The sequence below is a fragment of the Gossypium arboreum genome, chromosome 13, assembly GCF_025698485.1.
Source record: "Gossypium arboreum isolate Shixiya-1 chromosome 13, ASM2569848v2, whole genome shotgun sequence".
Taxonomy (NCBI): domain Eukaryota; kingdom Viridiplantae; phylum Streptophyta; class Magnoliopsida; order Malvales; family Malvaceae; genus Gossypium; species Gossypium arboreum.
The window spans coordinates 14,107,249-14,123,735 of NC_069082.1; the positions used below are offsets into that span (position 1 = coordinate 14,107,249).

The 16,487-nt window shown below is 34.4% G+C and overlaps 2 protein-coding genes across 3 annotated transcripts; one reads left to right on the plus strand and one right to left on the minus strand.

Annotated features, from left to right (window-relative positions):
• The first annotated feature begins 4,963 nt into the window (after positions 1-4,963).
• LOC108464346 (serine/threonine-protein phosphatase 2A 65 kDa regulatory subunit A beta isoform) lies at positions 4,964-11,647 on the plus strand. Of its 2 annotated transcripts, none has more exons than XM_017764609.2 (13): positions 4,964-5,104; positions 5,473-5,906; positions 6,690-6,936; positions 7,605-7,717; positions 8,285-8,364; positions 8,504-8,645; positions 8,789-8,869; positions 9,278-9,382; positions 9,689-9,871; positions 10,441-10,533; positions 10,827-10,966; positions 11,055-11,121; positions 11,199-11,647. In XM_017764609.2, the coding sequence occupies exons 2-13, from the start codon at positions 5,514-5,516 to the stop codon at positions 11,316-11,318; spliced, it is 1,764 nt and encodes a 587-aa protein (XP_017620098.1). In that variant the 5' UTR covers positions 4,964-5,104; positions 5,473-5,513; the 3' UTR covers positions 11,319-11,647. The 2 variants fall into 2 exon arrangements, with proteins under 2 accessions (XP_017620098.1, XP_017620097.1); XM_017764608.2 differs by having other exon boundaries at positions 4,966-5,104; positions 5,458-5,906.
• Positions 11,648-12,007: 360 nt separating this feature from the next.
• Positions 12,008-16,487, minus strand: LOC108461460 (transcription factor TGA2.3-like). Its single transcript, XM_017761312.2, has 10 exons — positions 15,879-16,487; positions 15,657-15,721; positions 15,456-15,529; positions 15,193-15,375; positions 14,976-15,035; positions 14,839-14,898; positions 14,262-14,339; positions 14,081-14,138; positions 13,425-13,696; positions 12,008-13,333 (listed from the first exon to the last, which is right to left on the minus strand). The coding sequence occupies exons 1-10, from the start codon at positions 15,947-15,949 to the stop codon at positions 12,941-12,943; spliced, it is 1,314 nt and encodes a 437-aa protein (XP_017616801.2). The 5' UTR covers positions 15,950-16,487; the 3' UTR covers positions 12,008-12,940.

Genomic DNA, 16,487 nt, shown 5'->3' on the forward strand with positions numbered 1-16,487 from the left:
ATTTAGAAAACATGAGTAAAATTCTAAAGGAATATTTGATTATTTGAACAAACGGGAAATTGCAACCCAGCACGATAGGGCACGATTCCCCGAATTTTCAAACTTCGAACATTGCCTTCATTTTAAAGAATTTTTAAAACATGAGTGAAATTCCAAAGGAATATTCGATCATTTTGAACAAACGAGAAATTGCAACCCAGCACGATAGGGCACGATTCCTCGAATTTCTAAACATCAAACATCGCTTTTGTTTTAAGGTTTAGAAAACGCGGACGAAATTTTAAAGGAAAATTTAATTATTTAAACAAATGAAAGATCGAAACCCAACACATTAGGGCACGATCTATCGAATTGCTAAACACCAAACTTCACCTTTATTTTATAAAGTCGACCCAAAATACATTAATTTGACTTGGAATGAAATAGAATCATGAACTTCGGATCAATACATTGAAAATTACAATGCGACAATTACGAATGAAAGGTGAAATTACAAACATGGAACAATATACATGGATAAAATGCTATACAAATGAGTGACAATAATATGAAAATAAGTGAACGAATTATAGTACACACAATGACAATAATCACTAAACATACATTATTTAAATATTAATAATTGAAGAGAAACGAAATGAACAATACGAACAATTAAAAATAAGCAATAAGACGATTCATGACGAATAACATGTAGGAAAAAACAAGCTTGAAATAGACACTATGAAAAATAATTTAAAGTAAATAGTATTAAACAATTTAAAATCACTAATATTCCAGATAACAAAATAATATAAATAGAATAACTTAAAATAATAATTCAATAATTTAAGATTGCACATAAAAGCTTAGAATAAATGATATTGTAAAAAAAAATTAACATGTAGAAGATGTACGAAGTTTAATATAAATAACACATGAAATTTTAAAATTAATAGTAGTAGAAAGATTTATAATAAGTAATAAAAAGAATTTAACACAATCATCATATAAAACGATATAACTCAATAACATATAAGAAATTTAAAATAAGTAATATATGTGTATATATACATAATATTTTAAAATACAAAGATGTATATAAAAATTTCAAAATAATACCTATAATAGTTTAAAAGAAATAACATATGTAAGATATTTAAAATTGATAATAATTTAAAATCCATGATATGTTCAAAAAATAGAAATAATAATAATAGTATTAATAATGTAAATAAATACAAAAAGAAAATATATAATGTAACAAAATCAATATAAAATTAATTAGTTTAATAATATGATGATAACAATAGTAATAATATAATAATAATAAAGTAGAATAAAAGAATAATAATAATGCATTAGTAAGAATAATAATAGTAACTAAAGAATAAAAGTAATAATAATAAAAATTTAACGTATACATAAGAAATAATAAATAAGTAAATAAACACATACTAAAATATATATGTAATAATGATGATGGTGCAAAATGTCTAAATATGAGCAATATAAGAAATCTCAAAATAAATAATAAAAGATTTATAATAAACAATGAAAGGAATTTGAAATAGTTAACCTATAGAACAATTAACATATAAAATTTAAAATAGACAATATATATGTAATAGTTTAAAATATAATATATATGTATATATATAAATTCAAAATATATACAATGTAAAGTTTAAAATAAATATTGTATACAAAAGCCTAAAATAAATGATATTTAAAATAATATAACAAAACGATTTAAAGTAAGAGTTTGAGGACTGAATTAAAATCGAAGTAAAACTGCGGGGTGAAAATCGTAAATAATAGAAGCTGCTAGGGACTAAAATAGAGCGCGTGTAAACTAATAGGGATGAAAAATGAAAATAGACCAAACCCCAAAATGAAACGTTTTAACGTGGACCAATTCGAAACAATGCGCAAAATCCAGGGAGAAATTAAAAGAATAAAAAATATGAATAGGGCCAAATTAAATGCCAATGCAAAAGGGAAGGGTTAATCGTGCAAATAACCCAATAAATGGAAACGCGCGGATCCTCCCCAGGTCGGGTCAACACGCGGGTAAGGGGGGCTGAAACGACGTCGTTTAGACGTCAAAAATCTGGCCCCTAAACGGTGCCGTTTTAAGGTTGTATAAAAGCCCAAAATTTTTTTAAACTTTCATTTTAGTTCTCATTTCTCAAAAAAAAAAAAAACATAAGCTCTCAACTCTCTCAACCCTTTGCCTCTCTCCAGAGTTCGGCCACGGAACCGATCATCGGCCACCATGCCAGGCACTGTACACGGTGGTTGGAAATCGCCAAAAAGGTAAAAAAAATTATCTTTTTTTTACTATATTTATATCTAAATATTTATACTATTTTTGAGAAAAAAAAAGCATGTATAAATGTATTCGAAAAGAAAATAAAAAAAAAAAGAAAATAAAAATAACAGTAACCTTTGGTTTTTTAAATCTGTTTTAAACTTCTCTTTTTTTTTATTGTATTCTCAAAAAAAAAAACCCCATTACAATAGTTTTTCATGGCTTTATAGCCGAAATACATTATTTCATTCTACTTTTTTTTCGTACAGTTTGCGTGTTCGTATTGCCTCTGTTCTCCTCTTTTTCTTGTTTCGTTTACAGGTCTTAGACGAAAACGATGGGACGAGGCAAGAATGGTCAGTCCTCGGGCGTTGGATGCGCCGATGAGGCACGTGGGGGAAGCGAAAGATGCGGAGACTTCTGGTACGGCGCACATGGGCAGCAGCGCATAGGGACCTAGGGTTTTAGCTTTCCTTTCTGAAAGTTAAGGTTGTGGGCTAAACAGGCTTTAGGGTTTTTTTAGTTTTGGGCCTACAAAATTTGGGCCTTGTATTTTGAAATTTAGATTGTAAATATTTGGACTGTTTATTATATTGGGCCCGGGCCGGGCAAATTTGAGCATTTACATTAATGTTTTCACTGCATGAGTTAGTGTTTTAATTAACTCTTCTACAATTCAATAATTAATATTAACTTTGGCATGTGAGTTTTACACATGTGATTTCTACATTTTCTTCCATCAACTTTATCCCGGAAATCTTGGGTTGTAAGGGCTAAGAAGCAATCAAGTTTTGTGGTTGAAATGACCAAAGAGAAAACGCTCCTTACAGGGGGCGTTTTCATCTGAAATGGTAGTGAAAACACTTCCTACAGGATGCATTTTCAAGCCACATGTCTAACATGTTAGAGGAAAACGTCCACTGGAAGGAGCGTTTTCTCTCTGGCCATTTCAACCACTCCAGTTTGATTGTATCTGAACGCTATAACCCAGGATTCTCAGGATAATTTTTTTTCCTTTATACCCAACCCCGTCCCTTATATAAATGCCCATTCTTCATCGTCCTACTCATCACATCTCAATCTTCTCTAAATTGTTTTTTTTCTTCTTCTTGCGTGTCGAAAATTTCAGGTTTAAAGATTTATTTCTCTCTTACTTTGAGGGTGATGTAGTTATAGTTTTAAGTTGTGTTTGGGTTCACGGTGATTTCATAGAGCTCGGTAACCTACAAATTTCACATGTTGTACTAGTGTAACGCTAGCACCTAAGAGCCGGGAGCGCTTTGCAACTCGAGGTCCAAGTTTACAATGGTTATGCTGTCAATAGATTACACATAAATGGGGTCATAGTTTACGATGCTAATAAAGGAATGACAACGAGTCGTCTCATCAGAAGAGCTCATTTCATAAAACTCAAACATATGTGCGATGAAGGAAAACGCAAGGGGCCTTCCAATATAATCGAATTATTCATGTTGTCTATCTCCATCAAAGGTAGTGACCTTGTTAATATAACCTGTTACACCCCAATGCTGTCACAAGTTATAATAATGGGATCATCGCTTTCGGTGATGGTGGATAAGACGCATTACTTGATTGTACTAAAATGCCACTACGTTTTTCTTCCTCATATTTATATTTGAGTTTTATAAAGCATCCTCTTCTGATGAGAAACTCGTTGTCATGCCTATATAACCACTGCCAACTACAACCTTATTTATGCTCCATCTTTTGACAGCATAATCTTTGTGAACTTGAAGCCCTAGTTACACTTTCACCCCAGACTGTATAATCATCGTCAACTAGGACCTTGAGTTGCAATGTGATCTTACTTCTTGGGTGATGGCTCCATACTTACATGGTAGATAAAATTTATAGGTCACCTAGTTCCACAACACCACCATAAATTCAAACCTTCTTTAAAATTGTAACCATGTCCATCTCAAACATGGATAAAAATCAATCTACAATTTTCTAATTTCCAACTGCAAGAAATTTTTTTTTACCTCAGTGAAAACGCATCCTAAAGGATTTGTTTTCACACATTTTTCTTTCTCTTTCAAAAAATAACGTAGATCAGTAAATTTTTAGGGTTTTAGCCTAGGTTTTCAATTATTTTTTTCAGCATATTTATAAAAATTAGCCCGAGAAGGGGTTATGTCTACTTTGAATTTAAGTAATTGAAATAATTTCTCTTTTGACTTTTAGACAAAAAGATTCTTTTACATAAAAATAATTGTAGTTAATATTTGATTAAAATATGCTCTAAATCCTTATATTTTTATACCTTTAAAATTTAAATATTCTATTTTTATTTTAAAGAATTTAGTCCCTTTACTATTCAAATTTAAATATACGAGTTCAATTGTTAACAACGTTAAATTTTTTGTTAAATTTGAGTCCATTACAATGTTATTTTTCAAGTGAATATTTTTTATTTTAAAATATTATATCAATAAATTTAATAAAATAATTTAATAATACTAATAATTAAACTTCAATATAAAAATAGAATAATTGAATTTCTAAAAATAAAAATAAAAAATTAAATGTCAAATCAAGGGTAAAGTGGTAAATTATTTTGTGAAGCTTCTAAAGGAAACATTGGGCCATATTCCTCTTCTGTTCGGCTTTAGACGTTTTTGTAAAGAAAGAAAGTTCAGGGCCTAGTAATTAATTAGCCCAAAAAAGTACGGAAATTTTATGAATCCAAATATACCCACTAAAACCATCAAGTTAAGTAGAGACGAAAATCGAAAATATTTCTTTTCTTTTTTTGAGAGAGAGACAGCCGGCGGGAAGGCGTCGAGATCGGTAAGATTAATCACTCCCCACTTCCCATTTCTCATTTTTATCGCTCTTCTCTGACATTTTCAGCTCTCTTTTTTAACAAAAAAAAATTTATTGATTATTTTGTTACTAATTTGGAGTTATGTCACCTTCCGATCTTACAGTGCCTGCCATTTTCATTTTCCAAATTTATAGTTCCATTTCCATTTTTAATTTCTACATCCAAAATTTCTTTGAAACTTTGTGGATTTGAATTATTATTTTTTGTCTGGGACTGATCTGTTCATCTAATTTTATCTGTTTTAATTACTTGTAAGTATTAATTGAATAATGAGATTTAAGGACAAAAGATTTAATTTTTATTTGAAATGGTCTAGTGTGAACTTTTTCAGATTTAAACTAGTCAGTTGAAGCTGCCAGGCATTGGAACACGATGTCTACGGTTGAAGCACCACTGTATCCAATAGCTGTCCTGATAGATGAGCTAAAAAATGACGATATCCAACTTCGTTTAAACTCGATCCGTAGGCTTTCGACAATTGCACGTGCTCTCGGGGAAGATCGAACCAGGTCGGAATTAATTCCATTTCTCAGTGAAAACAATGATGATGACGATGAGGTGCTTCTTGCAATGGCTGAGGAGCTGGGAGTGTTTGTTCCCTATGTCGGGGGTGTTGAGCATGCCCATGTTTTGCTGACGCCTTTGGAAACCCTTTGCACTGTTGAGGAAACCTGTGTAAGGGACAAAGCTGTTGAGTCATTATGCAAAATTGGATCTCAGATGAGGGAGAATGATTTGATTGAGCGGTTTACTCCTTTAGTTAAGGTTAGACTTTTCATATCTTGATTTGGTGTTATTTATTTCATTGCTGTATTTTCCTACTGTTTAGTGAGGTTTAGTTTCTGTTTACTATAAAACTCTCAATAAGGATTATTAAGTGCTTAATTTACATTGAAAAAAAAAAAAGCTTTTTTGTTGCTTAAGCTGTGTGCCAAGAAACTATTCGGTGTAGGTTTGAAATTGAGTTTCTGATTTAGTTAAGCAAGCTATGGTAACTGGAGACAATGAATTTTGAAACCCTTTCAACTTTCAACTATTTGTGAAACATTTTTTATGTGAAGGACAATGAAAACAATAAAAGAATGGAATTTAAATAATAGTAAAGGTAGCTTGTTTTATTATTAAAAGTTTTCAAAATGGTTCTGTCTAAATGCATTCTCCCTCAAAGTAAAAAGCTGGTCCTTCCATACTGAAAACTTTCACATTGTCGCTTTAAAATATCATTTCCAGTTATAGTTCACTTACATAACCAAACATGCTTAAAACATAAAATCACTTAACTGTTAATACGTAATAATTAACACTTAACAATATCACCGGAGACCCATCTGCAGCTAATATGGCCATAGTGGATAATAGTGAAAAAGAAAATAAGAAAATAGACTCATTTGATGGACTGGAGTTACTCCCACTTAGACATTACCTGTAATCAAATCCTACATGGATTATGTGTATTTCTTTGAGCCATTCTAGTTTGGCACCATTCTATTTTTTATGCAAACTACTCTTGGCTGCCATCCTTTATGGTTCCAATTTTTAAATTTTCAGAGGCTGGCTGCTGGAGAATGGTTTACAGCTCGAGTTTCAGCCTGTGGGCTGTTTCACATTGCTTATCCAAGTGCCCCTGAGACGTTGAAAACAGAATTACGGTCTATATACGGTCAACTATGTCAAGATGACATGCCCATGGTAAGAAGGTCTGCTGCGTCAAATCTGTGGAAATTTGCTGGAACAGTTGAATCTGCTCACTTGAAGGCTGACATCATGCAAATGTTTGAGGATCTTACGCAAGATGGTAATTTGAATGGTTTAGACATGCTTGGTTGAGGAAAATCTCTGTAGTTTTTAGCTTACATTATTTATCTTTCCACACGTGGATGCTGGTTCTGTGCTTCCTCTACTGCCGCCTGATTTTTAGTGATTGACTTCGTTTCCTTACTGGGGTTTTGTCAAGTATTCTTTAGGCCATCTTGCTCAAAAACAAAATTGATTTTTGTTTTCCATATTGAATGTACTTGACTAGTTTGTTAATTACTTGGTAATAGGCTAGCAGTCTTGCTTGACTTGTTATCAAATGTTGATGCAGGGCTTTCTTTTTTTTCTTTGCATCAAATTATAATAAGTGTGCCATGTAGAATATTGATGGATGTAAACTTAGCAACAAATAAAAGGTTAATCATCCTCCCAAGACTGCTTCAACCTGCAAGCGATTTGTGGGATATGGACATAGGGGAGGAAACCTGATAGCTTTGCAGGCAGGGTCTAGCCTCAGAATCATAGATTTATCATGCTGGAGTGTTGCAATGATAGATTCCTGATAAAACTGATATTATTAGTGTTTTTTAATGGCTATAGTAAAAGCATTAGTAGCTGAACTTGTATATTTATTCATTTAGTTTTTATGTATCTTACATTTATTTTTCATGAGTTCACACAAGAAACTTCTATAAATTTGTGTATCAGATCAAGATACAGTTCGATTATTGGCTGTTGAGGGATGTGCTGCTCTTGGAAAGTTGTTAGAGCCCCAGGATTGTGCTGCACGCATTCTCCCTGTAATTGTTAATTTCTCCCAGGTATATGTGTAGACACTTAATGTGAATTTCACTATTTGTCTCATTTAAATTTAATTTTGTGTGAGTTTTACAAATTTTATTGTCCTTTTCTTTTTATATAATCTTGTGTGCCATGTCTTATGGAAAAGTTAAAACTGTTGATAACCTTATGTTTACTGTTGCCACATGCTTTTGTAGCAGGTTATTTGTATTTCTTCTACTAATAATTTAATAATTCTTTTAATGCTGTATGATCTATTGGGTATCATATTAAAAGTGCATGAAGCTGTGGTTACATGATATGGAGGTTGACTTTTGGAAGTCAGTCCTCAGGAAGTGACCAGAAGACTTTATTCTGTTGCATGGCAATATTTATAGTGTAGTTATACTGCTGTTTTGATCTATTTTCATGATCTAATAAACTCTTTTAAGCGACCAGAAGGGTATGGGGGTGCAAATGCTATTGAGTTTCCTGAGTTTTCTTTTGCATATAAAAGATTCTGTGATGATTTTAGGAAACTTTATCGTCAAAACAGTTTTGTGGATTCTACGTGCTCTTATATTTGCTCTATTTCTTGTAACTAACAGGATAAATCTTGGCGTGTGCGTTATATGGTTGCAAATCAATTATATGAACTTTGTGAAGCTCTGGGACCAGAGCCTATTAGGTATTTATTTATTGCAGAGCTGCTAATAAAATATACTATGTGATATAGATGGAATTTTGCCCCTGTGCCATTATCAGTCCTGCTAACCTAAGGTGGAGTTTTTTTGGTGACTTCTTATACATGTTGATTGTGTTTTCAGGACTGATTTGCTTCCTGCATATGTGCGGTTACTTCGTGATAATGAGGCTGAAGTTCGCATTGCAGCTGCAGGAAAAGTAACTAAATTTTGTCAAATTTTGAGTCCAGAACTTGCAATCCAACACATTCTTCCATGTGTTAAGGTACATACAGTTATAATAAGAAGCTTCCGATCCTCTATGGAAATATCTTATTGGAGAATAAGTGCTCTGTGTTTCATGTTATGTTAAATACATTGGCCATCTTCTCATTTCAATGCATTGCAATTTACAAATACCTTTTACAGGAACTGTCATTGGATTCCTCCCAGCATGTCCGTGCTGCTTTGGCTTCAGTTGTGATGGGAATGGCTCCTGTCCTTGGGAAGGTATGAGCATAGAGTAATTCCTTGATGAGGAAGTATCATAGACCGTAAGGGTTTTTTATGCTGGTAATGTATTATAGAGTAATTCCTCAATAAGGAAGATCGTAGAAATTAAGGTTTTTTAACGCTGATAATGTATTATAGAGTAATTCCTCGATAAAGAAGTATCATAGAAAGTAATTTTTTTTTTTTTGGCTGGTAATTTATGACTAGTAAATACAAGCTAGAAATGATTGATTTTACCAATGTAAATTTCTCCTAGCAAGTGAGTTTGGATATAATGTCTTTTTATTTGTATTCTTTACTTGTGGTTGTCTTAAATAGATTTCTCAATGTTGTGCTGGATGCATCAAGATTCTGGATTAAATTGCTTTTATGGGTTTATTGAACTCCATTTCATGGTCCTTGCAGGATGCAACAATCGAGCAGCTTCTTCCAATATTTCTCTCCCTTTTGAAGGATGAATTCCCTGATGTGCGGCTCAACATAATTAGCAAACTTGATCAAGTGAATCAGGTTAGCTGCAACTTAAAGCTTCAGTGCTGTTTTCTGTCTGTGCTGATCTGCTTATCTTTTGCTACCTCAATTGCTTTGCTTTTGCTTGAAATTTCAATTTTTATTAACCATATAAACCAGTTGAAGCTGAATGGCAGCAGGTTCTCAGGAGTGGTTACTAATAATGAATAGATTCAAGTTTTAATACAACTCTCTATTTACTAGTGTACATGCTTTTAGTGCATCCTAGGTGTAACCTTTATGATTGAAAGTAACTGCATTCTCTCAAGCAGCTTTCAGGTTTTCTAAATTAACTCTTACTGGCAGGTTATTGGGATTGATCTATTGTCCCAATCCTTACTACCAGCCATTGTTGAGCTCGCTGAGGATAGGCATTGGAGGGTTCGACTTGCAATAATTGAGTATATACCATTATTGGCAAATCAGTTAGGGGTTGGGTTTTTTGATGATAAACTTGGTGGCCTTTGCATGCAATGGTTGCAGGATAAGGTTTGTGTCTTTCTCCTATCTCGCATGGAACGCATGTTATTAGTCATTGCCCAAAAATGTTTTCTTTGCATGTTGCCATATTTCTGTACTCTTTATCTTTCTCTTATAGTTTTTCACATTTTCTAGTTATTTCCTTAAAACCTTTCTGTATATCTAATATTTCTTTCATGAGTAGACTTATAGTTTTGGGGAACTATGCATTGAATAAAGATCCAGGACGAGATTCTCTAGTTATATTACTTTTGATGGCTTTAAGACGGGAAAGGAAAATTTCAAATAATTGAATATATTGTTGACTTTCTCATGAAATATTCTTTCCTTTCTAAGTTTTGTTTAGTTTGAAAAAGCACAATTTCCAAGAAAGTGGTTATATAACCAGCATTTCAAGTCTTGTGGTAAATTGGAAGAGGAACATATTTAAGGGCAGCTAGGAGGGAGTAACATACAAACTGAGAACTCTATTTAATATGTGAATGCTTTTCTCATTGGGTTGTTAATTATTATACCCTGATTCCAAACAATGGTATGATTTCTATCTTAAGCACTATTGTGCATTGTAATTATTACAGGTTTACTCTATTCGAGATGCAGCTGCTAAAAATTTAAAGCATCTTGCTGAAGAATTCGGCCCAGATTGGGCGATGCAGCATATTATTCCACAGGTCTGTCCAATAATATTGACAATTGATCTTCTTCACCCAAAAAGCAAGAAGTAAAAGCAAAAAAGTCATGTTTACTTTTACTACTGAAAGCAAATAAGAAGTGTAATCTGAAATTTAAACTGATGTCTGTCCTAGTCCTTCAGTCTGTGATCTGTTTTATTAGCATCCTTATGGCCAAAAAATAAAATTTTATGCAGAATGGTTTCATGAAAGCTGCCCTGCTAATCTGCACCTTTTCTCATTGGGTTTGACAGTTTTGTTTAATGTGAAAGTTGGGGGTGTTATCTGCACAGGTACTAGAGATAGCTAATGATTCACACTATCTTCATCGGATGACCCTTCTTCGTGCCATTTCTCTCCTTGGTCCTGTTATGGGCTCAGAAATAACATGTTCTAAACTGTTGCCAGTTGTTGTCAATGCATCAAAAGACAGGTTGGTTAGCAAAAAGTTGATAATGAAGGTGTATTATGTATATAGTATTCCCCAATTAGTGATGTCTTTAACTGTTTGCTCTCTGCAGGGTTCCCAATATTAAGTTTAATGTTGCGAAGGTTTTGCAGTCTCTGATTTCAGTAGTTGATCAGTCTGTAAGTATTCCAATTTTTTATTTCGATTGCTTTTGGCTCTGCCTTCTTGATAATTTTGTAATGAATTGTTGCAATAGGTGGTGGAGAAGACAATACGTCCATGCTTGGTAGAGCTGAGCGAGGACCCAGATGTTGATGTCCGTTATTTTGCAGTCCAAGGACTTCAGTCAATCGATCAGGTCACCATGTCAAGCTAGGCCAGACCACTTTATTGGAGGTGTTTTTATTTATTTATTTTTGTTCATAAACAAGCAATCCTATTGTTGTAAAAGGGATTGGGCTGAAAAAATGGGTACTAGCTCATGGTCATGGGAAATGAAGAAACCAGAGAATCCCAAAAAATATTTCAAAGGGGGGTTGGTTGATCAACTTTACGTACCAAATAGGCAAATATTCATATTTTTATGGTTTAACCACTCGACTGATACGGTATCCGTCATAGCAGTCAAGTCAAGAAGTTGTTATTTGATACCCTTAATTATTGTTTTCCTCTTAATTCAGACGGTTTTCTTTTTAAAAATATAAATTCATTTAATTAAAATTATTTAGTATAATAAATTAAATTATCATAAAAGAAAAAAAGAATGTTATCAATCATGGCATGGCAAGAGGAGAGAAAACATGGCCTTATCAACTGTTTCGGATGATGAAATTATCAAGTTTTGAGATTCAAGGTGAAAAATTTTGTATTGGGGACCCATATTGAATCATAAAGTTTTCGTTATTTAGGTAAAATTTTAAATTTATTTAATATTTTTGGAAAAATCCTTGATCAGATTCCATGAACTCAAATCATTTTCTTAGTCATGATTCAATGGTTTTGAAAGTGGAGTGTAAATACAAGGTCTGAATCATTCTTTCTAATCCACTTGGCTTCACAAACCAGTTCTCGAAGGGGTTTGTATTAAATAAATGCAATTAAGAGACAAACATGAACTAACATACAAAAAGTGGGACATTCAAAGATCCATTTGGAAACACTTAAAGTCATCAAGGTTTTTTTGGACCTGAAACATTGACCCTAAACAATGTTACTTCTTCTCCAGATTCTCCTATAAATTGTCCAACCACGCCACTTGCTCTTCAAGCCTTAATTTCCACCTTACTCAGAACTTCTCTTTTTCCCATGGACATGGACATGGACTATGAAGACGATGGCTTCTATGCTGAAATTAGAAGACAGATTCTACTTTTAACAGCTGAAGACGACGACGATTATCAACAAACTGAAACTAACAACCCCCCACCAACCAGGGGGGCTGCTAATCTATGTCGCTTAAGACATGCAAGTTATTTCAGTTGGTGTGCCGGCGAGAAAACGAACTCAGCTCCAACTTGGCTTTCAAATCTATGGAGAAATGATAATAGCAATAGAAGTGGTACTGGAGTGTTCATCCCCCACATCAACAATTCCAGAAGATGGCGGAGGCCTTCAAGAATGCGCAAGAGAAAAAACACAGGCCACAACCAAACAATCATGAACCAGACAGGAGAATATACATCTTAAGCTTTGTCGGTTACTTTCAAAGATCTAAATGTTAATAATAATATGTTGTTAAATACTTTCAAGCATTAAAGTGTCCTACCTAACATACAGCGCTATTTAGAATAATGCCAACTCTATAGGCCAATATTGGAAAATTTTCTCACTTTAGTAAATGAAATTACAACCATAGCATAACCATCATGTTTCTACATGGCCATCCCATCACCTTCAATGGGTTGTGAAAGAAGGTGCAATATATGGCAGAACCACATCAATATGTGCAAAAAGCATTAATGAAATCAACAAAAGCTTCATGGAATGAAAGAATTATCATTAGTTTCTGGGTCTAGCTAACCATAAAGAGCTAAGTGCCCGAAGGCGTGAGTTGTAATCACTAAAAACTAGCAGGGCTCGGGCTGCTTGGCGAGTGGTTAAAATCCGATGCATTTGCTGCAGAGTTTGGTGTCTCAATAGGTCAGCCTGGTGAAGGAAGTTCTCCAAAGTAGCAAGCTTGCTCATTGCAATAGCCATCTGGCTCATGTAATCTGCAACATTCCCGGAGGCAGTAGGACCCAAACATGCAGATGAAAGAGTGTCTACCAGAGCTTGTTGCAAAGCTTCCATTCCTTGTGATAAGGCATCTTCAGCTTGTTGGGAGGATTGCTGTAGATTACATATGCCCATTAATTGTTGGTCTGTCAAAGGCTCAAGGTGGTTTCCAAGTATCTAAAGTATCAAAATCAAAGAGCTGTCACACAAAACGGATACTTCAAAAGAAAGATAATAGAATGAGAAAAATATCGAAAGAGTAAAACACCTTGAGAAGTTCGGAGGAACGGAATCCGCCCAACCACATAAAACACCTCTCTGCAGGTGTTTTCCACATGCCAGAAAGCATATGAAATGCATCTGCCTTTACACCAATGCTTTTTAGCTTGAAAACTTCATCATAATGTGCCATCACACTCTCAACAAGAATTCGCAATTCACTGTCTCCTAGATGAGAATTAAGACCTGATCTTAGGTCATTAATCAGCCGTTGATGCTCATTGAGCCAGTGAGCATAGTCCATGTCAAAGGCCAGGGCTGCTGAAAGTATAACCATTGAACCATGTAAGGAAATCATCTCTACAATATGTTTTATAAGCTATTGCTTTTATCTCTAATGGTCCCATTATACTGCACGATACTCTAATCTACTACATAATTTACTACAATGCAGGGAATATGGTCCTCCATGCAACATGATTAACTTCATCACTGAATATATGAGCATGCAGATGGTAGGCAATGCTTGAGATCACAAGTTTAAAGCGTTGAAAAGCATTACCACATACAACTGGTACCGCCATTGGTGGCTAGTGCGTTTGCAGTTACCATGAACTAAAAATCTTACGGGATAGCTTATAGAGGAAAGAACGAAAAAAGAAGAAACTAGTTAAACACCATGAACAGTGTCGAAAACTTCCTCACCATTTCCACTAACAGAAAGGCCGTGGCCACCGGAAAGTCCAGACACAATAAAAATACCCTACATTAAAACATGAAGGTAATTAGACACAAAGATAGCTTTGGTTTATACACCAATTAAAATGCCTTTTGACCTATGGGGTCGGATCAATAAAAACATAATAAAATGAACTACTCCGCATACCTGCTGTCGTGCTTTTTGAAGCTCTTGCTCTAGTTGTGTAAGCCTAAGTCGACTGCTCTCAAGCTGCTGGACGTATGCCTATCCAAAAACAAAACTCTATAAACGATCCAACCAGATGCATCTGGTTTAATATTCACCTGAGGACTTAAGACACTGGGGTGTACCACTTCCATATTTTATTTGAGGTGTGGAATTAAACACTTTAAGAAAAAGGTAAATCAACTACACCTAAAAGGTCACTCAAGTTTTATTCCAATACCTTGTACAACTATTGTCAGCAACATTCCATTAAGGCGCAACAGATGATATATCCATCATGCTAAAACCCAATGCCATGCATCCTACCTTTCCATTACATGGATACAACCTCAATTTGTTCTTCCATACTGACCACTATAATGACTAATCCTTAACACTCAAAAGGTTGATTCACGATAAAGTGAACATGTACTTAAATTCCATACTTCACAACTTAAGGCCTAATCACTCAGACCCCTAAAATCCCATTTATCCACCACAGAGAAACAAAGAGCTAAAAAGAAAAAAAAAACATTATAACCAGCAATAAACACGTTACTTTCTTTCTCAATCTACTCTTCCTTGCAGCTTCTCGATTTTGAGCCAGCCGCTGAAGTGTCTGTAAGCAAAAAGGCAACTCAGTTAGCTTTCGAAAATTGAAACTAAACCCCACCACAACTTAAATAATGTTACAACCTTTTGATCACCAGTTTTTAACTTGGACTGATCCACGGTTATAATAGCTCCATGTTGAAGCTGCAAGACCATTACCAATTATGAACTAATAATTATCCCCATTAATTCCTAGTTATCAAGAAGTACCATGAGTTTCTACTACTACACCTTTAGCAAAACTTTTAGAACAAAACATGATCTTTAGCAGTTGAACATTGAAGAAACAGAGAGACAAAACCTGGTTTTTATCATCAGTGTCAACATCAGTAGAAGTGTCAGTCTGTTGGCTATTATCAGCAAGGCCAGAGTCACCCCAGTTTTCAATATGCCCATTCCCCAACGTTGTCCCTTTCTGATACATGAACTGCCCTGTATCCAAACACCCCGTCCCACTTGAAACTATCTCTGCTGCCCTGATTCCCTGCAGCAAAGCAAAAACATTTGCATACAACATCAGCACTATACAGAAATATGTACAAAGAGAAAGATTGGTTTGAGTACCGTGTTGAAGGCGTCATAGTGCAAGCTATTGCCAACAACATCAACATTACTGGATTTTAAACTAAAAATGGAGCCTACAAGAAAATTTTATAAACAGAAAAAGGTAGTTAGGAAAGCTTAAAGTAGCAAAGAGCAGTAAAGAATATATATATATATATATATATACATAAAAGCATGCATTTTTAGATAAAAAGAGAATACCTGAGCTTAAGTCAACAGAATCATCGTGATGAAAAGCTTTAGCGGGATTAAAATCGTCGTCCCCCCTGTTTTTCAACTCAAAACACAAACAAAAAACGGAAGACACCGCAAAGAGTTAGGGAAAAAGTCTTTGTTTTCTCTTTTACATGCATAAACAAAAGTGTAACCATTGAGACTTGTATACCAAAACGATGCCTTAAGGTGAAGGGCAAGTAAATATACCTAAGAAAAAAAGAAGAGTGGCAAAACATGTCTGGGGTAGTATGAGGTGCTGCAGCTTTGAAGCTCTGCATTTTCTTTTTTCTAAGAACAGAAAAAAAGGGGGATGAAAGAAAGAGACAGGTAAGTGGGAGAAAGAAGAATGAAAAATGGAAAATCCTTGGGGAAGGATCTTTAATGGAGGGTAGGATAGATAGAGGTGATTTATTTTTTGGTTTTGTTTTATATGAGTTTCCGAAAAAAAATCACCTCAGGCTTTTTTATTAATGCGTTCAGATTTGGGATTTTAGTTTCCCAATAAAAACCTCCCCATTGTTTCCTGTATCATCCTCTCCTTGATGAGCGTCTGTTTCACTCTCCCATTTGTTTTGCTGGTGTCAAACTTTTTTTTTGGCTTGTGGTAGATGATAAAAGATTTAGCAGCAGTGTGGGTTTTTTTTACGTGCATGTTACGTTGTGAAGTTCCATATTTGCACGCACTGTAGATGCAAGTGAGTAATGGTAAAGAGCTCACACCCCAAGACAAGATTGAAAACAAAAGTCCCGACCTTACTTGTACCCTTGTCTTCGCCTTTCACTCTCTCTCTTCAATTGATCCTCTCTATTAGTTTT

Coding starts and splice junctions, on each gene's coding strand:
- LOC108464346 (XM_017764609.2), top strand. CDS start 5,514: ATGTCTACGGTTGAAGCACCACTGTATCCAATAGCTGTCCTGATAGAT. Junction 7,718..8,284: donor TAATTGTTAATTTCTCCCAG/GTATATGTGTAG, acceptor TGTAACTAACAG/GATAAATCTTGGCGTGTGCG. Junction 11,122..11,198: donor TTTCAGTAGTTGATCAGTCT/GTAAGTATTCCA, acceptor TTGTTGCAATAG/GTGGTGGAGAAGACAATACG.
- LOC108461460 (XM_017761312.2), bottom strand. CDS start 15,949: ATGCAGAGCTTCAAAGCTGCAGCACCTCATACTACCCCAGACATGTTT. Junction 14,899..14,975: donor TAAAAACTGGTGATCAAAAG/GTTGTAACATTA, acceptor TTTTGCTTACAG/ACACTTCAGCGGCTGGCTCA. Junction 13,697..14,080: donor CCTTTCTGTTAGTGGAAATG/GTGAGGAAGTTT, acceptor TTATACTTTCAG/CAGCCCTGGCCTTTGACATG.